Genomic DNA, 22,129 nt, shown 5'->3' with positions numbered 1-22,129 from the left:
TCGTTGTCGTTGACGAAATTTTGCACCGATTGTTCTTTACTATACTTATAGTACTATATATATATAAATCATCAGTGGGTTATGATGGTTATACAAAACGACATAATAACTTTGATGCCTATTGCCAATTTTTCTTTATTCAAATTTTATCAGAGAAGACAGAAAAGACCACGAGGACTAAACCGTCCTCGAAACGTCGAAGGTAATTTTAAAACATAATTATACGCGATTAAGTCCCGATTTCGTGTTAGTATTTGCTAACATTTGCCGCATTCCGGCCGTGACTTTGTACCCTATTTGCTCAAATTTGCCGCCTTTTGCCGTGATGTAGGACATTTAACATGACTAATAATGGCCAAAAACTTATAAATTACTTAAATAACAGTTGTGTAACATCATGTAACGAAGAGATTTTTCTATGTATTACTTAACCTTCCTACACACATTTCATCACATCTAAACTATTTTACACGTATCGAAAAACTTACATGTACAGTCGCCATCAGATACCTATATCCGAGCGGTTAAGGTGCTCACAAATATCTGAACACGCCTCTATTGTCAGGGCGTTAGAGTGCGTGTTCAGATATTGTGAACACATTGGCCGCTTCGATATATCTGATAGCGACTGTACCTACACCAACAACATACTAGTCCTAACATAATTAATGGAGCGACAAAGTTGAGCTAACTAGTTTTAGCCGGAAATAACTAGATTCCTGATACGGTTAGATCCGGTTACGGAAGGCTCGGATTTTAGCGTCAAGTGATACTTATTAAGGCTAAATTATAATAAAACCCTTGTAAAACCATTTTTATGTGCAAATAAATGATTATGATTATGAATATGTTATAGTATGAATACACCTTTGCTTTACAGTTTTAGACTACTTATATACCTTAATTAGAATAGTATGCTTTATATGGCCCTAGTGTAAGGCCTGAGTGGACGCTCGAGTTGGGCGTGCGACGGGACGGGGCGTGCGGTGCATGTTAAACAAATGCAAACGTATAGTAACGACCTTAGTGTACGCTGCTCAAATCACTCGTAACCCCGACGCCACGCTGCACGCCCCGCCGAACGCTCCGCTTCGAGCGTCCACTCAGGCCTTACACTTAGATCTGAACATTGTTGGATCCAGAGGAAGAGGAAGACCGAAGATGAGATGGGCAGGCACCATAGCAAAAGACATGAGGGCCTGCGACGTTTCAGTAGTCACACGTCTGATCGCGCGAAGTGGAGAGAAAAGACCAGAAAAGCAGACCCCACAATCAGATGGGAATAATAATGCTGAGGAGAGAGAGTTTTATAAGGCCCTTTATTAATAGAATATTTTTCACCACACACTCGCACATATTTATATCAACAAATATAGGGAGCCTTGCCAACACACACTCGCTTTAAAGGCTCTATATATGCGTTGAAATAAGTGTGCAATGTTGCATGCTATCCTCTAGAGGCTTTGTTCAGATATTTGTGAACAACTTGGACGCTCCGATATATCCGATGGCGACTGTATTTTGCGCTACCTAAACAACTTCCTTTGTTAACTAACTTAAAGTTTCTTTGTTAAGAGCACTGATAATACCCAGAATTCAGCCAGACATTGAAAAAATAAAACATCGTTTTATCTCAGCACTAAATTTCGTCTATTGTTTGACAAAAAGGCCAATTCTGATTTACAATTTGTATAGTTTACATCTTGTTTCGGTACGACCTTTTAGCCTTGACATGACATTCGCTAACGTCTGCGTAATTTACTTTCATTGCTTTCAATAAATCTCGTTTGGACGAATATTCCACTACGAGCGAGATGCATAAATCTATGTCAAACTCGTGGTAAGGCTACTTAACTCTGATTGGTGTTCGCGAAATGGACCGATTTTTATTTAGTTTCGTCAATTTTCTATAAAATTTAGTGAATATAGATATATATAGAGTTCCCTATTCTGTAGCAGGCGTGTCTCACTCCGCGATTTCGTCGCTTTGCTACAGGAACATCCGTTCGGCCCCAATTTTGGGGAAAGCCATAAGCCGCGCATGGCGCTGTCTCTCGCTGTACCATTTTGTACCATTTGGAGTTGAAACTCTAGGTCCATGGGGTCCCAGCGCGCATAAGTTGTTCGCAGAAATCGCGAAGCGTCTGGTTAACGTAACTGGTGACCGAAGAGCTGGCGGCTACCTCGCACAACGTATCAGCATTGCGATACAGCGAGGAAATGTCGCCAGCATCCTTGGTACAATGCCTCAAGGGCCTATTTTAGATTTAAGCTAGTTTTTAATTTCTTTTAGTAATACACTGTATATATCTTGTTTGTAAATAAATGTTCCAATTGAAAATGGTTTAAATTAGATTGAAATAACAAGTACCACGGGTAGGACCGTGGGCCTTACGAGGTACGATAGCCGCTCACAACCTTTTTTACAGGATGAATGATGGAGTCCGTACGTGCCTAGGACTTGCTTTGTCATCTTACGGTACGTGTACAGTCAGACACAATAACAGCGGATATAAAAAGCGTAATTGCCTTTTTTTTCAATGAGCAAAATCCGTCGGTTAACTGATGTGAAGTGTGTATTAGGTAGTATATTTTAGTTAGGTACAAATGGTACAATAGCCTATTGAAATAGGCTATTGTCAATACATTAATATGTTTATATTCTGTATGTCCCAGGGCCCCCATCCTCAGGGGGCCCCCAATGACAAACAGTAACAGTATATTTGACTACCCATAATATAAAAAAGATCATAGTACAACAATGTTAGTTGAATTAGCTTTCTTTACTTTCCAAAAGGGTCCCTAATTCTAATGTGCCCAGGGGCCCCAGCATAGTTTAAGACGGCCCTGTAGGTAGCAAAACTATTAGTTTAGCACCTCTGCATACATGCCTGAGTGCACGCTCGAGCCGTGCAGCGGGGCGGGGCGTACGGCGTGCATGTTAAACAAATGCAAGCGTATAGGAGCGGCCTTAGTGCACGCTGCTCAAATTACTTGTGAGCCCGACGCCACGCTGCACGCCCCGCCGAACGCTCCGCTTCGAGCGGTCACTCAGGCCTTAACACACACACACTGATACACTTGATACACTGTAAGCGTGTATCAAGGTCTGATCGCTCGAACTCAGTCCCTCGGGATGTTTATACGATAAAGTAACGGTAAACCGCAAGTAAGAGACATTCGCTTGCTTCTCGATAAATGCTAGATTAGCTAGAGACATTGACGTATATCTCAGGACGGGCCTTACGGGCACTAAAAATGGTACCAGAGCTCGTACCATGAATCACTGACAGTGTCAAAACTGACATTTACGCAATCGAGAACGTAATTTACTTTCTATACATCTCGTTTGCACTAATATGCGAGTACGAGCGAGATGTATAGAAAGTAAATTACGTCCTCGACGGCGTTTATGTCAGTGCCAAACTGATGGTAGCCGTATAGTTCAGCGGTGTGACTCACGAGTTCGAGCCAATCGTGCAGTCTAACGCAACTACAGTTGCGACCAATCGCGCGCGTGATGCGGACTCATCAACGAATCGCGTTGTAGCCCCATTCTTATTGCCCGTAAGGCCAGTCCTGAGATATACGTCAATGGCTAGAGATATAAGTGTGGATCAACTTTTAGACACCACGTATCAAAAGTCAGTTTAGAACCATAACAAATTGTTTAATTTGAATCAGGCACTCGTGTCACGAGACTCTCGAGCATTAAGGCTAAGTACAACTGTGCATAAATAAAGCTCCAAATAACTGACATTAAATCAGTGTTGCTTAACTCCATTTAAGGGTTAGTCGCGCATTAAATAGTAATGAACTGAAGGTAAATCAGCCCTTAATAATTAATCTCACAGTTTACTGCTTCTTTAAGGTAATATTGGCTCTAGGGAGTCTTCAGGGTTTTCATACAATATTTAACATTAAGATTATAATACATAAGAATATACATCAGACTTTAAAAAAAGCCGACTAAGTACGAATCGGACTCGTGTCCCAAGGGTTCCGTACTCCGTAGTCCGACTCACGCTTGACTGCATATTTCTAATAGATTTTCCTGTCATCTATAGGTAACTATTTTGTGTATTTTTTTCCAAATTTTAGAGCCAAATAATCGAGTTAAAATACTTTGTTGTCTTTTGACAGCGTCACTTCTCTCGCTATACTATTATCTAAAGACAAGAATTACTTATGATCTAGTAAGTACTTCTCGCCCATAAAGAATGGTCAAAGGCTAAGCTTATTAAGAGCCCATCAACGTGCACACTAGCGCGACTGCGAAATAATCGTGATTATTTAACTTTAACGAAATATATTTAAAAAAAAAGGGGGCCGCTACGTACTGTATCTTGTATTAAAGTATCTTTTGAATACATCAAACTAGTTTCTATTCTATGTTGCTGGATTCGTCAATCTATGCGTCCAAAGTTAAAACGGCCGTTTTTGTTTCGAGTTCATAGATTGACGAATAAAACTAGTTTGATGTAAGTATTCAAAAGGTACTTTAATACAAGATACAGTACGTAGCGGCCCCCTTTTTTAAGTATATTTCGTTAAATTGAAATAATCACGATTATTTAGCAGTGGCGCTAGTGTGCACGTTGATGGGATGGGCTCTTAAGGGAGGCATCTCAAGAAATGGAGACGAGTGTCGCAGTGACCGTGTGGCCTATAGTGACTATGGCGATAAGTAGTTGCAAAAGCGGAAGCTTTTTTATTTCAGTTATCTCCGCTAATTACTATACGTCCCAATTAATGGTTGGAGCTAAAACTACAGCACAAAGACGCGTAATTAAGGGTACCAGCATGCCGCTCAAAGTGCAGGAAAAGACGGACCGGGCGCGCAGACTATTTGGGTGGGCAGAGGTTTCATTTCCATTTTTTAGGGTTCCGTTTTGAGGTACGGATAGGATCACTCGTGCGTCTGTCAGTTTGTCTGTCCGACCATCCCCCCCATTTATCTCCGAAACTACTGGGGGTAAAATTTTGGAAAAAATACACAAAATAGTTCTTTACCTATAGATGAAAGAAAAACTTATTAGAAATGTGCACTCAAGCGTGAGTCGAGTGAGACTTAATGTACGGAACCCTTGGAACGCGAGTCCGACTCGCACTTGGCCGGTTTTTTTTTATAAACTGACCAGAAGCCCGATAGAGATTTGGCATTTGTTACGGTTTAGATCTCATTTTGATATGACCTTGATGATCGCACACGCTGATTGGTGCATGCAAAATGAAGTGAAAGCCGTCATGAAGGTCGAATCAAAAGCATAACCGGTTGTTATACGAGAATCGACCTCCATGATTGGTATTCTTTTACAATGTATTATTGATTTTCTTCTTCTTATGACTTGATCTTGAAGATCTCTCACGCTTAAAGGATGACTCGCGCTAGAACGGTCCGGGTCCGGGCCGAAGCTTCCAAAACTTCGTTTTCTATGACGGTGATCACGTGAGGCTTTTTATAGAAAGAAAACTGAAGTGTCCGACGCCTCGGCCCCGACCCCGACCGTTCTAGCGTGTCATTCGTTAATAGTGTGCATGAAATTCACTGAGAGTCGTGTTAGTAAGCATCTTAGTTGCACTTATTGGTGTTCGCGTAATGCATTGCGCATCATTGCAAAATCATGTTCGTTAACTTTTTCTTTCAGTATATAATATAAACCAAATTCATTATAATAAACATATTTTCATAGAAAGACAGTAATGATGATAATAATAATATTTTTCTACTCCAGCACTTAAATGTGTCAATTAAATGATTGACAGTGATATCTAAAGCAATGTCATTTGAATGATTTGTCTATAGGCTCATAAGATGACTGCTAGCAGTCATCTTATGAGTATAATACAACTGCTTTATTTTTTTTAAAGATACAAGTTCCGATCATCTTGATTGAAAGAGGTATGTTTTCATTTACAATAATAACTCTTTTTTTTTTTAAATAATAACTCAATTTTTTTTAAATAATAACTCTTTTTTTTTAATAATAACTCTTTTTTTTAATAATAACTTTTTTTTTTTTTTTTTTTTTTTTTTTTTTTTTTTTTTTTTTTTGCTGCAGCTGTCATATGTAGAAAAAGTAATGTATGCAACAGCTCATAATTGGTTCTTAAAATTCTCGGGTCTTTTTTTACAAAACTCGACTACGTCTCGTTTTGTAACTTCGACCCTTGAATTTTAAGAACCCTTATTATATCACTGTTGCATAAACTACTATATTATTAAGTATGTAAACTGTTTACTTGGTTCGACAATATCACGAAGTTCTAAAGAACTTTTTTTTTTAATGTTTTACATTTTTGCGTTCTCTACAACTTCACTGTAGGTACCGTCAATTCTTGTCTGCGTTCTTGCTACACGCCGGAAAATCCGCCATTTTAAACACGTCCCGGCGTATATGTATGTCTGTCTTTCTTCCGCGAAGCTGAACTAAACGTGACTACGTACGTACGTACGTACAGATTCCCGGGTATTTCTGAGGTAACACGTTAGATATTTTATTTCTACGTTCTTTTTGAATACTAATAGGAGAACTAGTTGGCATGTTTAGGTTTTAAAAGAATTGCTAACATGCCTATGCCTTTTAATTTGTTAATTATGTTGAAACCAAGTACAGTACCTATCTTTCTTTGAACACATCCAAAACACAAAAGACATTTAGGATATATTTTAACGTAATTTTGCAGGTATCAGTGAAATATCAAAAATACTTCAAAATTTATCGTAAATGTGTGTATGTGTTGTTGTGTTACCATAGAATGATACCAACTGTTTTACGTCTTTGAGGATTAAACAAAACAAGCGTCAAGTAAAATAAATATTTCAACAAAACGTAAGACTCCTCCAGATTTTTGCCATATTTTCGCAAATCCCGGAACGGCCTTTGACACATCTAGATCCAGACGTATTCGCGGTGCAATCCCTGAAGACAGGCTCTTTCCTTTCAATGCGAATAAGAATGTATAATGTCAAGCGTACCTATATGTTTCTCTTTTCTCTTGTAAGTTGATATTTTTAGTAAAATACAACCAGGATATAAGATCGTTTTTATTGACAAACATTGTTTTAAAAATGTATTCTTAGTCGCTTCCACCGCTCACTAAGATTTTATGTTGATTCCGTTTTTGGAAATTAGGGGTTCACGAGGTAAACAGCTCACAGAGCCAAGGGGCCTCATTCGACAAGCGACTTTTGACGTCTCGTGTTGAACTCCCGTTGAATCTGAACAATCCTGTGTCAAAATTTGACATTAGCGATCCACAGTTAGGGTAACAGCACCAGTGACCAGCCAGGTACCAGTAGTCAGCCTTTTGAGTCGTTTATTGGTCATAAATATCTGGTATATTCGTTTAAACAAATCGCGAGTACTCAAATAGGAGCTTGATTCCTTATTGGTTAATACGTCACACGACAGGTGCGGTGAGGGAACGGGGTGGAAGAAATATACTCGTTCATACAGGTGCTGTTTGTCGACGAGTGCAATAGTGTCATGTCCGCCATATTTTTTACTTCACATGGTGTTCTCTTAACAGGCAAGAAAAACTATGTTTTAATGTTAAAAGTTATTATTTTTGTTAATGATTGGTTTATTTATTAGTTTATCTTTTAAATTGCATTATATTTGAGTGAAAATATCAATATTTCACTTATAAATTGAGGGGGCTGGCCACTGGATAACACTTTTTTCCAAAGAATCCAGTGCCCAGCCCCCCACGGCTGACCTTTGGGTTATTCGTTTATTTTATTATTTTCGAGCCAATGCGACCGCTAGGACCGTTAAATTTACATTTTCATATTTAGTTAGGCATGCCCTAGTCAATTTAAAGTAAAACCCAGTAGTCAGCCAAAAATATGTCCACATTTTAAAACCTCATTGAAATAAGGCTCAAAAGTGTATACATATTTTTGACGTTAACTATACATAACTATCATTTAGTTTTTTCTTGGTCGGTATATGACTTTGTTTACCTTGTTACGACGATGTAAGGTCTGGTTTCAAATGTCATATTACAGGGAGATACGACATTTTGTTGCTTGTTGTGCACCAGGCAGCATACACCCAGTGTATGCAGTTTATTAATGATAATTAGATCTGCATAGACTCGATTAATTATTTTTTACCGAATACCTACTAGGAACATAATTATATATTACCTGATTTACCTCGTTAATTTTTGACGGATTGATTATTAGAAAATAAATATTGCGATTCTTAGTTTGCAAGAATAGTGTTAGTTAATTAAGGCCAACAAATTTCGTCTCATAAGAATTGTAATGTACCTACCTATAAGAAATTTTTTTTATTAAATAAGTAAACAAGTAGGTAAGTAATACATATATGGAAAAAAATTATAAACTAAATTTAAAAATTACAACTAACTACAATAGCTAAAATTATAAATAAAAAATAGATATTATTTTAACATCGTTGCTTTTGATATATGCAAAAAATTATAAACTAAAATTAAAAACTACAACTAACTACAATAACGATAACAAAAATGATTAAAATTCATTTATATTGAATGGTGAATATACGACGACTAGGTTTAATGCATAAATATAAAATGTTTATTTAACGTAAAAAATACAAACTTAATACTTAAGTACCTTATAAAATAAAATAACTAAAACTAATGACATAAACTTTATGCATAAACAAATAACAAAAATTATAAAGAAAAAATAAATATTATAATATCGTTGATTTTGATATAAATATTACTGATTTTAATCTAATTATTATGAATAGTTTATATAGGCTGAGTACTGGGTACACAGAGGCTGCTTACTGGATTTTGGAGGTTGACTACTGGAGAAAAGTGCCACTTTTTGTTTAGAGATGTTATAAAGATAATTGTTATTTTTTTTAATATTTTGTTTTAAAACTATGATATACAATTGATCTAACCATGTCATTTGTTTAATTATCCGACTAATCCTGTAGAAATGCCGAACGTTCAAACTTAAAAAAGTCGTTATAAGGCTGACTACTGGTGCCTTTACCCTAGGTGACAACCAAACCAAACCATTATAAGTAAACCTTAAAGTAACAATAAAACAAAGTAGATTTTTGTTGAATTATTGGTTGTATCATATGATAGTATCCGCACTTATTAATGAACATGCGATTCATTCAACTGTTGAATTAAAGTGGACGCGAAATCTGACAGTTGTGCATCTCGAATAGAGCCCCTGTTCTCAACTTAATAATCACATAAGTATTTCAATCAATTACGGTGTTTGGACCCTCAGATGAACCATAAATGGTTGTCTGCCTCGCCATCAAGGTGAACACGAAACTATTAATAACAAAAAACATGTTTTAGACCTTCATTAATAACCGTCAAAGCACATATAATATTTATTGTTGTCCGCAAATCGGCCAAACGTCCTAGGCTTATTTCGCGCGCGGACGAAAATAAATTACTTATTTTACTGCACAAAGGGAGAAAAATGAACATTAGAGACATCTATTTTGTGGCAGTTTTATCCTCCTCATACGATGATCTGACAGGTCTGAGCTATAAACCCTATGTCACAGAATAATAGTACTAGGTACCTATGTACCTACTGTAACCTACCTACACTATAGGTGAGCATTTCTCAAATAATTTGTACATTTGTCTTTTGCCTTTGTCCTCTTTAGTTTTAGGCCTGAAATTAATTCTGAGATAGTTTAATATTTACTTTGATTAACGAAACTGAAACAATACTTTGTTTTCTTGAAGATAAAATAACTTCCATATCCAAAACGCATTACATAATTTTTTTTTTAAATATTTTTAGATATTGGTAGATTTCATTTGTATGAAAACCCCTATGTCCCATTTTAAATTAGCTGACTTCATCATCAATTTTTCATAACTTGTTGAAACCTTTTGTTCACAATATTTTGTATATTAGGAATGATTTATCTTAGGAATTAATTATGTAATGGATTGATTTTATTTTATTAATAAATTTATTTTAATTTTAAACATTTAATTTTGTCCTGAACTATTTTCCTTTTTTATTCCAGTTTTACCGTTATTTTCGTATATAAAAAGGATTTTTTTCCTAAATTTAGTAGAACTTTTAATGGAAGCTGGTAAAACTAGCGCTGTGGCAGGCATTTAGTTTGTTTTGTCAGTTATTTAAATCGAGCTATCATCGACCAACGCATGTGGCTAGGATCGAAATTAAATTCCATTTTTGTTACCGAAAAACTCGGGTAAGTACCGTTGTTTGTTTTGTATTGCTTAAATTTTATACTTAAGCCTTTTTGTGAGACTCATACAATCAAACTATTTAATGAGATTAGTAATTAAATTTGCTTACAGTATTTTTTTAAAGTAGTGAAGAATCATATCGTTACTTCCTTTTTTGTTACTTTTAAATAGTTACGTAAGTAGGTAGGGGAAGTACGGACAAAATGACAGGGTGTTTTGATTTTGGATCATATATCTTTATTTATTGTAATTATAATCAGTCTCATACATTGACAATGATCTTAAGTTCATTGACTACTAGTAATACAGTCTTTTAATTGAATAGGAACTATATCAAATTAAATATTAAGAAATAAATGGACGTATCAAAAAAACCATTTTGTCCATATAGTATGGACAAAATGACACACTAAATATGTGTATAATGACATACCAAAATTTTAAGAACAAAGCTCGCAAATAAATCTTTTAGTCTTCTTTGAGACATCAGCACAAGAGGCGTGAGCCCAACGAAAACAACTCATGCATCTTAACCAGCTTTCTCCCGGCTTAGACCGCGAATAAAGATCATTGCAATAAATGCAGGGGCAGTCTTCATCATCCTCGTTTTCGGCGGCACATTCTTCATTATCGGAGCTGGAATCGATAGTTTGAACAAATTGACGCTCCCGCGGCATCTCTCCTAGAGAGTAACAATCAAAAGTAAATAATCGAAACACTACGGACAAAACGACACACGTCACGGACAACATGACAAACACTATGTCGTTTTGTCCAGCGTATAGGCATGTCATTTTGCCCAAATGTACACAACAAACATTAAAAATCATATTTAATTAAATCGATTGAAAATTGTATTAATACTAACTCTAATCACAAGTGTATATAATAAGTCTTCAATTTTAGTAAATATAATATACAAATATAACACAAAACTCACCAAAAATCCGAAGAAATCCATAAATAAAATATTTTTTTGTGGATACGAAACACGTTCTCACTCGTAACTTCAAAGAGACTGACCCAATGGCGCTGGGTGTCTCGCAGGATTGTAAAAATGGCCGCCGTCACGTGTTCTTATGTTCGTGACCTCGCTATAGCCTGCCAAATTCGAAATAAACCCGCTATGTCATTTTGTCCGTATATGCCATTTTGTCCGTATTTCCCCTATAGCTAGGAAGTCAGGGTAACAAAATAGGATTTTCAATATAATTCGCATTTATCCGCATGCATATTATCACAGACAATTTTAGCAGTTATTAAGACTTGTGTAGACTATTCGTAGACTAAATGTATACATTAAAATGTAATAACACTATGCCTAAAATTTCTTACTTTGTTACCAATGTTCCTATTTTGTTACTGTCCCTTGAACATTTAGGAGAATTTTATTGATTTATGTTTATTTTTTATAAAGAAGTTGAACTTGTTAAATGTTTAATAATTAAGTATAGTCAACCTCATAAGGTAATTTCGTAAGACAATTAAGATTACTTAAATAATACGCGTTACAACCTAATTTTAAAATCGAGGATTGATTAAATGGTAACGTAAAGAAGTGTTAATCCATTTTATTGTTTTAATTACCTTACACAAGAGTATTTTTTTGTTATTAATATTCGCGTATTTGTTAATACTATCCTATTTAATAAATAATACCATATAAATTCGTGTGTAGTTATTATAATTCCTACTTAAGCTATGGTAACAAAAAAGGAAATTGTGTTTGCCCCAACTCAATTAAATACACTTTACACATAAAATTACACTTCAAATCTCGAAATAATTTATATATCCTGAATTAAAAGAAACCTTTTAATAATATGTAATAAAAAATTATGAAATATTTATATAATTTTTTTTGTTACCGCTATCTACAAAATGTACAATTTTTTTGAGAAATGCCCTGAGCATATATACTTTCAATTAAAAAATTGGCCCTTCTCTCCTACAGCTCGCGATTCTCAGCCGACTTTCGTGAAATTTTGGGACCAGGCTCAATAGTTACCTACTTAATTACCTACTTATTAATAATATTTTGGTCGATGAGTTTTTTTTTGGAAAATATAAAACATGGTAGCGGTAGTGGGCACTCATGACTTATGCGCCATGAAGATCTATGGCGCTTAAGACTATTTTATTTTACTAATTGTGTTGTGAGTTCGTTGTGATAATGACTCAATTAAGTAATTAAGATTTTTTAGTTTTTCACAAGGACTACAGTTCACAGACCTACTTTTATCATTTATGTAATACATATAGGTGACTAGGGTGAGTACTATAGATTACTATAGATACAAATTATTTAATTATGTAACAATAACGAGTTTAAAGGTTGCACGTGTCATGGTCATGTAAATAACATGCACTGCAAACTTTAACATAAACTAAGTACATTAAGTTTGATGTATATTGAGATTATTGAGCTAACATTTTTACCAATAATAATAACATGTCAGCGCGTTCCCGAGCGGAGCGGCAACATTGCATTCGGCCACCTTGCTGGCTTCTTGATTCGCCGTCGCGCCCACTCACACGGCCAAATTGTGTACCTCACTCGCTCGGGCAAGGCCAACGCGCTATCGTGTTACATTCCTATCTTTCGCGTCAGTACCGTTACAGTGGCACGGAAAGCCACGCGTTGCTGTTTTCGATCCGCGTTAATAAATGTAAATGGAAGAAATACAAGCAACTTTTGTTCTGTCTGGGTTCACACCTGGACAGAAGAGACGTGCTGTAGAACAGTTAGCCGCGGACGTGTACGTAAAACTGCGCCGCTTGGACGACGTGTACGAGATGAGTTCAAATGGTAAATATTCTATTATTTGCCCTAACAAAATCAAAGTCGAGCCAATCGACAACGAGACTTCAAATACTGAAGATTTACTGGAGAATTACTATAAGAAAGCTGAGGTCGACCAGGTATTAAATGAAGAATCAATGATTAAAGAAGAAGAAGAATCAAACTCGGACTGCGACCCTTTGTTAGAAATCAAGCAAGAAAAAGAAGAGAAGTCTCCAATAGCAGATCCAACGTTAGCCAGTTCGACTCTGAAAAGAAATGATCTGGAGCCTAATAATGCGCCACTCCCTTACTTACAGGAGTGTAGAGTACACCGTCCTAAGACTGAGACATTGATTCCCATGTTCCGCAACTTTCCCGGGATGCATATTAAAACATTCTTGAACAGACCTTGGACCGGAGACGATGACAAGATGCAAAAAATAAATTTCACCAGAAAACAAGCTTGGTTAAAGCCTTCCACAAACAAACCTGCTCATTATTTTGAATATTTTATCGATGACGAGTATCTTAATGAAATTGTGGTAGCTACTAACCAACAAGCGTTTAGGAAGAAGGATTTTAAACACAACTTTTGTTACTCGCGTGATTGGAAAGACGTTACGGTCGCAGAGTTTAAAATCTTTATAGGACTTCTTCTCCACACGGGGACTGCTAAATTTAAATACATCGTCGATCACTGGAGACCACACAGACTTTACAAGTCTTGCTTTCCAGAATACATGAGCCCGCAAAGATTTACGGCGATAATGTATTATTTGACCTTTCCCGGTATGGTACAGGAGAAGAAAATCAATCACTTTAAATTCAATCACCCAATGGCCGATCACTTTAACGAGGTAATGGATAATATCTATTATCCGGGACGAAATATGTCTGTCTGTATAAATAAGATCGACCTTGATCCTGAATGTGTCGTTCAAGAGTTTCACTTGAAAATAATATCTTTACACGAACCAGGCGGACCGATCGTGCGAATGATTATGGATACTCGACGTAATGTACCTCTTGATGTAGAAAATGTTACGTGCAGAATGTTGAAAGACAAATTTGGCGTAGGGCACGCCGTTTACGTGGACAGTGCGGCAACACTTATTATTCCTTCGTTTGCACAATATTTACTCCAACACGGAACGTACTGTACTGGAATTATTGACGAGAAGCGATTTGTGATGCCAGAAGAATTAGTGAATGCGCGTCTAAAGAATAACGAAAGCAAATCGTTATTTTACGAAGGTTTACACATAGGTAAACATGAATTTGAAAGTGTAGCTACCTCCTACGTAACCACTGAGTACAAGAATGAAAAGGACAACCCGACGAACCGAATGCCTGAACCATTAAGAGTGTATAAAGAGATCGTGGCCGAAACATCCGATCCACACAGCGACATGTTGAATTATTTGCCATGTGAAATAAGCAAATTGCCCTCAGTCAAAAAACTGTTTGTATACACGTTATTGTTGAGCATGTATAACGCTAATAAGCTATCTAACATGTTTTCGGGCACCACATTAAACTACCATAATTATAGACTATTGGTCCTGGAACATCTTTTACCGGCAACAGCACCAAGCCCAGACAAGCAGCACATATTAGTCAAGATTCCTAAATCATCATACAGAGTAAATAAATACAAACATATCAATCAAATCATACAGACGATGAGGCGAAACTGTAAAAACTGTAGGAAAGATAATATTAGGGTTTCCACGACTTACCAATGCAAGGGATGCGACAATAACCCAGCTTTATGCTTTCCATGCTTCTTTAAACTTCATTCCTGTACTTTGATTTAATAAATTGTTTCTTTTAAAATTGATTTGCAATGTTTCATTTTCCATTGTGCTCCTGACTTAATTTAACGATGAGACAGAAGAGGGTGTGACTGTCGAGTGAATTGTGCTAGGCTTACGAGTAGGATGACATTCCAATAAAGACAACTGACACATCTTGCTGAATTTAGTAACTGATGACAGGGACGAAGCAATATACAGAAAGAAGATGAGAGAGAAGAGAGATACCTTCATTGTGTCTCATGTATTTCGGCTGTTTAAGGCGTCCCTCTGGTCAGTTACTAAATTTAGGAAAGTGTAACGAGCTCTAAAAAAGTATACAACTATACGTCCCATTTCCACTGTCTTTAATGACCACTAAACTATTGAGTTTTTATTTTAGAATCCAAGTCGTCCCTGTCTGCACCATACATGGTTCTGTGTTCCGTGGGAATTATTCTACTTCTACCCGAAATCATAGGGAAAAAAATAGCAAAAACAGGGTTGAGTGGAGAAAACGTGGAGAGACCCAATGATGGGCACATTAGTGGGACACCACTGCAAATAAAGATCTCTATCTTCTCTATCTCTATTTAAATAAATAAACTTTATTATAGTAACTTTAGTATATATTTATATGATTTATTTGTTATTATTAATACATGAAATAAACTTATAATCTAATACAGTTCCCTGCAAAACTGCATGCACAGTTTGACTGCAGGCGCGAGTCTCTGTTGTAAGACTTGTAAGTACTTACATAATCAACGTAACATATTAAAAATTAAAACTAACATCGTAGCTATAACTAACTTCACTTGAGTGACATTTGCAGGCACAGGCATACAATTGTCACCCAAGTGTTTTCAGTAAGTGCAGCATTAGTGCTTTTTTAAATTTAATTTTATTGGGCTCGAGCCTGATATTTTCAGGCAGACTATTTAAAAAATACGGCAACCTTTTTCTTAATGTTCTGTCTCCATAATAGTTAGTAACGCGGGGTATTTCATATTTTTGCACAGCCACTGATCAGTATTATGTTTATGTTCTAATATACAGGTAGGTATATGTATATAGGTACTAAGCAACGTAAAGTGCCTGTCGGCTCATACGCAAAGTTCACAACGCAAAACACTGAAAATACTTGTACCTAAATCGCTTTCACTTTTAATTCCATAAATAATAAATTACCCCAGTGAAATTACCTTGAATAAGTACGGACGTCATCTTAAAAATGTTAAAATACAGTCATGTAGTGTAGGTATATTACTTTCCCCGTATTCGAAATGAAAAGTAGTGTTTAGCACCCATTTCAGACTCGAACTACTAAACTCAAGTACTGTGTGTAACTCTTGTGTTTACTTTTACTTTGTTCGTATCGTTTTAAAGTTAACGAACCTTCAATTATTTAAGGTCCAATACGCAATAGGTCATTTATTTATATAAAATACCGTTCTATATTTTTAAATTACGTTATTCTGGATCCCTGTCTTTTATCTTTAATCAAGCCGGGAGCAAAATTGTGCCATGTTTGAACGAAATCTCCAAATTAGGTTTCACTGTGTACATTTCTTTTGCAGAGATTACAGAGATGTGTAAAATGGGACCAATTTGATAAAGGGCAATTATAATTTCGCAGGACTGGCAACATTGTAAAATTCATATATCCTACGGAGTTCCTCATTTGTTCGTTATATTATATCTAATTAAGAATATGCCTGATATGATATTAATCATATTTAGACGGATCGTTATACATCCTGTTAAGCGGGCCACTCACACACCTGCCGCAGGGGCAATATTGGAATTGGACCCTTAATTGTGATGTGTGTAGAGAAGCAGGGGCAATTTTTAGATTGGGCCTGCAGCAGGGCGGCAGGGGCGCAAGACCTTCCTAGGTCCCTAGATTGTATCTACCGCCCTGCTAGGTTGTTACATGTGTAGTACGATTGGGGCAATTCCAGTCAGTTCATTGGCGATCCTTTGGTGCTTTGATAACACAGGAGCCATTTTCGTCGACGTGCGTTCAGCGGGACTATCACTTACACACTGAGTGGCAGGCTAGTGTGTAGAAAACAGCCTAAAATTGCTCCGACCGCCGTGCGACCGGTATTGCCCCTGCGGCAGGTGTGTGAGTGGCCCGCTTTATATAGCAGCACCGGCGACCTTAAAAGTACTTATATTCAATGTACCCTTTATTAAGCCACTTTTAAAAGGGTACACCCCGTACCCTAATAAAAAGGTGGATTTCTGATAGCCTGCCTTCCGAAAAAAAAATTAATTCCAAAGCCCAACTTTGTAAGGAAGTCTATGATCCACGTTCCTGTTAAGTGGCGACTTTTTTCGCATAACACAGATAAACGATGCCCCCGACGCGATGATACATGTCTCGTCCGTCCCTATTGTGTCGTCCCGCGAAAGTTATGACCGCCCTTATAGAGATTTATATACCTTTTTCTAGTACTTTACGCATCTTGAAGGGCGGAAGTTGTTGAAAAATAATAAGAGGCGTTTTTAGAGTCATAATATATGGGGGCGTCTAGGGGCGTAGCCGAAGTGACAATCAATTTCAATTGAGAATCGTAAATAACTGTTTAAAAAAAAAATGAGAATCGTAACCGCAGATAGAGTTAGACGAAAATAAGTTGGCAGCCATTTTGATAGCCCAAACTGTGCAAGTGTTATTTTACTTATTTTAAACGTCAGAATTTTATGAAATTATGACTTCGGATGTACAAACCTCCTAGGCACTTTGTAATAGTTTAAGTGTTAAAGAAATTACATGAGACTAGAAAAATATCCATAATATAATAATGAATTTGTTTTAACCTATAGGTATCCATAATATATTCTCTTTGCTAAAATTTACCACTATCAGGTTCCACTAAGTACAAATGCTTTTAGAGATACATAATTTAATAATATCTATTATAATATACTGTAATTCAATGTGACATGGTTCCAGAACAAGCGGAAAATAAGCTTTGTTTAAAATGCGCCATCTATGATTAAGATATAGAACTTAAATCATTTCAACAGTTTACTCTTTAAGCCCGGCTCCTTGTTGCTCTTAATACAATATAACTTAGCAAGATGGCGCTAATTTAAATGTTTGTTCAAGTATAAATTCTTTGGTCAATTGTTGAATTACATTTGATTGCATATAATATTATATTGTAAAAGAAAATTCAGATAAGGTTGTTACATTAGATCATTTTTAGGGTTCCGTACCCAAAGGGTAAAAACGGGACCCTATTACTAAGACTCCGCTGTCCGTCCGTCCGTCCGTCCGTCCGTCTGTCACCAGGATGTATCTCACGAACCGTGATAGCTAGACAGTTGAAATTTTCACAGATGATGTATTTTTGTTGCCGCTATAACAACAAATACTAAAAACAGAATAAAATAAAGATTTATGCGGGGCTCCCATACAACAAACGTGATTTTTGACCAAAGTTAAGCAACGTCGGGCGGGGTCAGTACTTGGATGGGTGACCGTTTTTTTCGCTTGTTTTGCTCTATTTTTTGTTGATGGTGCGGAACCCTCCGTGCGCGAGTGCGACTCGCACTTGGCCGGTTTTTTTCATTGTCACATTTACAACAAAAATTAGACAACATGTATCAACACGACTGTCAAAAAAGTTACTATGAAAAATACTTTCTGGGTTTAATTTTGGTCATTGATTTAAAACTATAAGTACCTATTAGAAAAACAATATCGGCGTTATTCATAAACGTCTGCTAAGTTAATCAGCTGATAATCATCGTTTGTTCTTCTCTATGGCATAACGGAAGATAGGGACAAACGATGACCATCAACTGATTAAGTTAGCAGCCGTTTATGAATAATGCGATAAGACAATTTCCAGATATTATCAAGTTATATATAATATAATAAGACAAGAGTGCTCACTCCATACATCAGTTAGACTATTAATTTCAGTGTCTATATCTAGCATCGAGTAGCGGAACTATCAGTACTGCTACTTGACAATAGATGTAGCACCGATCGGAAAGTCTTATCTCAACAGCATAAGACTTTCCGGTCGGTGCTACATCTATTGTCAAGTAGCAGTACTGATAGTTCCGCTACTCGATGCTAGATGCTAAGTCTTTTTGGTACTAAAACTGATGTATGGAGTGAGCACTCTATGTATTTTTTTCTCCATGACTCTACCACATTTCCTCCTACTATAAAATAAAACAACATGTTTCATTACTAAATATTTATTCCTATGTCAAAGTATCCTCCGAGCGAATATATTCCCCGATGTCGGCCTGATGGAAGGCGATGGTGGCTAAAGGGTCAGCGTTTCTGCACTCAGCGGTGGTCCGAGAAGTCACTCCGAACCCTAGCGGCATGTCCGACATGGAATATACTACTACACCTTGGTTCTTCGGTGTGTTTTCTGTTATGCGGCCGAGGCCTGGAAAGGATTTAAAGTTTGGTCACACACTTAGGGCATACTGAAAATTCCTGGACTGGCCACTTAGAAAAAATAAATCGTCTCGTATATCAGAATCCAGAAATTTTCAGTATGTCCCACGTATAACAAACCGGTTTTATACGTCATTTTGCCTTTCTGTCTGTTAGAAAGAGACAAAATTTATCAGAGGTTTGTAAGAGGTAGAATATATATAATAATAAGTTTTATGAGTTGATTTATATTGTTATTTTGCATTGATTTGAACAAATAACAAACGTAAACGTAAACAAACGATAACTTTTGCAGGAGCACAGTTATATAATAAATTACCTGATACTATAAAAAATGCACACACTTTCAAAATATTCAAAAATGACTTAAAACACCATATCCTAAATGACGAAGATAGCCTTCTGATTAATAACTGACCTACTGTCTTACTGTTCCACTATGTACACCTTGTTTGTGCAACTTGCCCGTTGCAATTCTGCCTACCTCATTTTTAATGTGTAATTTCTGCATCTCTCGATCTTATAGTTACCTATGTATGATAATTCCGTGAATTACAAAACATGTAATTCTAGTGATACTGCATGCTTAGAAATAGTATTAGTACTTAGAAATAGAATTATAATAATTATTGTTTTCAATTATCGTATTATAATAAATAATAATGCATGTTTGTCGAAGCAAACATTAAATATTGTAAAATTTAAAATCTTTATCTACGCAATTTATAAATAATATAAAATTTTATGTACCTATTCATCAAATGTTATTAAAAAATGTTTGTTAAAAAATTGTGTAATAATAAATAAGTGAAATATAAGTGAAATGTGAAAAGATTTCTAACCTATGAGGGAGATGCAAAAGAAATATTTGTACAAATACAGCTAAATGGCTAGATGCATAGCTCTATGAATTAGGTACATATTTATATGTTTATGTTTTTGTATAACAAAGATATACATCAAATTTTATTCATACGTACTATACATAGTGATGCAATGAATAAAAGTCAAATCTATTACAAGTAAAAAAAACTTAATTTTATAATGCACATATAATTGAATATATATATTATATATACATATATATATCATATACAATATATATATAACTTATTAATCACAATAATACAATTAAAAAAAACACAAACAAAAACACTAAAACTACCTTAAAATAAAAAATAAAAAAGCACACTAAACTATAAAATAACCTACTTATCGCCCCCATTCCGACCCCCACCCAGCCCAAAAGTGCCAAAGATACTAGCGGCATTACCGCGCTGGATGGCAAGCGATATCTGTTGGACTAAGTAGGAGCCTGAACGTGGATAAAATAATCTATAATTATGACATAAAGGAAAGACTGAATAATATGTATTCAAAAAAAGTGTCATTTTTTTTTTAATTCTTGTACAAGTATGCGGGACTTACTAGGTTATATTCAGCAAAGTAGTTTATTTATTGATTTTGATATTTAAGTTTTATTTCAAGATTTTATATACCATTTATTTTACTGAAATACTTTGCTTATTCCTGCCTGTGAAGCCGCGGTCCTGGGTTCGAATCCCAGTAAGGGCATTTATTTGTGTGCTGAGCACAGATATTGGTTCCTGAGTCATGGTTGTTTTCTATGTATTTAAGTATTTGTATATTATATCTATCGTTGTCTGAGTACCCACAACACAAGCCTTCTTGAGCTATACTGTGGGGCTTAGTCAATTTGTGTAAAAATGTCCTATAATATTTATTTATTTAAACGGGTTAACTTACCACTTTTAATAACATGATGCCCATACAAAAACTGTTGTTCCGCAGATGGCTTAACCCAAATTTTGAACGGAGCATATGGAGCTATATACGTCAATGCAGTGATATGCAGTCTAAATTTATTGGTCTTTGTGAACTTTCCGAAACACGTTCCAGCGGATATAAGGTTATCTGGCTTCACAGTTTGAGCTAACTGAAGTAACTTCTCTGATATGTAATATACTCGATCTTTCTTCTCTCTAAAGCAGTACGTGCCGTCTGGCCTGTCTATGAGCAACTTTACGTTCACACCAATACTGAAAATAAGATAAAACACGAGTTGTAACTATAGAAATATGCTATACACATCAAAAACGGTACGATGTTTAAAAGTTCTAGTTTATATGGATATTGGTTAAGTGCAATGTAACTCACTATTTTGTAAGCTTTTCGAATAATATCCGCATTCTTTCCTCAGATAGGACCTTCATTTTTATACTTTTAATTCAATAATAAACAATATTTAAAATACAACACGTGCTTCTATTTCGCCGCTGATTGAAATGAATGAAAATTGAAACATTTGAAACGTCAAAATGACGTATGACCGGTATGACGTTAAATTTTCGTTCTAAAACCGTATTCAGTTATTCCTGTTGTGATTGTGACCTCATAATAATTATGACCTTTTCAGGTCTTACCGATGATAACCAGTAAATTTATAATAGCTTATAAATTTAAATTTTCAGAAAATGTATTATCTTGAATCATTGCACACATCATTTTAATTTAAAGGACAGAAAGTAATATTAAATCCATATACATAAATTAATAACTATTTTTGAACGGAACCACAATTCGCGGCAACTTCGCATCAATGGAAAGAGTGAAAGGGATGGAAGATAAAGGAGCAAATCAAATCACTCCCATTCCCCTCTGCTGGTAATCAGTTGCTGTGAGAAAAAGTGGTAAGTTGTTTTTGCAACTTTTTCGCAATTCTGTTCCTTTATTGCCATGATAGTGACTTAAACTTAGTTCTATAACTCGAGCTCAATGTAAACGTGGTTTTCGTTAGAACAAATAGTTTGCCTGAACATACATATTTATTTATGTTAGAGACATCTGTTTTGTGTTGATAGCGCAATAAACAAGTATGCT

The 22,129-nt window shown here is 35.8% G+C and overlaps 1 protein-coding gene and 1 long non-coding RNA gene across 2 annotated transcripts; both read right to left on the bottom strand.

The window, feature by feature from the left end:
* Positions 1 to 10,426: 10,426 nt before the first annotated feature.
* LOC134658758 (uncharacterized) lies at positions 10,427 to 11,277 on the bottom strand. Its single transcript, XR_010097726.1, has 2 exons — positions 11,153 to 11,277; positions 10,427 to 10,894 (listed from the first exon to the last, which is right to left on the bottom strand). It is a non-coding gene; the product is annotated as an uncharacterized LOC134658758 (long non-coding RNA).
* A 7,722-nt stretch (positions 11,278 to 18,999) lies between these two features.
* Positions 19,000 to 21,528, bottom strand: LOC134658687 (60S ribosome subunit biogenesis protein NIP7 homolog). Its single transcript, XM_063514341.1, has 3 exons — positions 21,407 to 21,528; positions 20,996 to 21,288; positions 19,000 to 19,217 (listed from the first exon to the last, which is right to left on the bottom strand). Exons 1-3 carry the CDS (start codon positions 21,460 to 21,462, stop codon positions 19,024 to 19,026), a joined length of 543 nt encoding a protein of 180 aa, XP_063370411.1. The 5' UTR covers positions 21,463 to 21,528; the 3' UTR covers positions 19,000 to 19,023.
* Positions 21,529 to 22,129: the final 601 nt, after the last annotated feature.

Source organism: Cydia amplana, chromosome 23 (genome assembly GCF_948474715.1).
Source record: "Cydia amplana chromosome 23, ilCydAmpl1.1, whole genome shotgun sequence".
In the NCBI taxonomy this organism is placed as follows: domain Eukaryota; kingdom Metazoa; phylum Arthropoda; class Insecta; order Lepidoptera; family Tortricidae; genus Cydia; species Cydia amplana.
Note: the sequence above shows the minus strand (reverse complement) of the source record. Positions and strands in the feature narration are given on the sequence as shown.

Coding starts and splice junctions, on each gene's coding strand:
- LOC134658687 (XM_063514341.1), bottom strand. CDS start 21,462: ATGAAGGTCCTATCTGAGGAAAGAATGCGGATATTATTCGAAAAGCTT. Junction 21,289..21,406: donor TTCGAAAAGCTTACAAAATA/GTGAGTTACATT, acceptor TCTTATTTTCAG/TATTGGTGTGAACGTAAAGT. Junction 19,218..20,995: donor GCATCATGTTATTAAAAGTG/GTAAGTTAACCC, acceptor AATCCTTTCCAG/GCCTCGGCCGCATAACAGAA.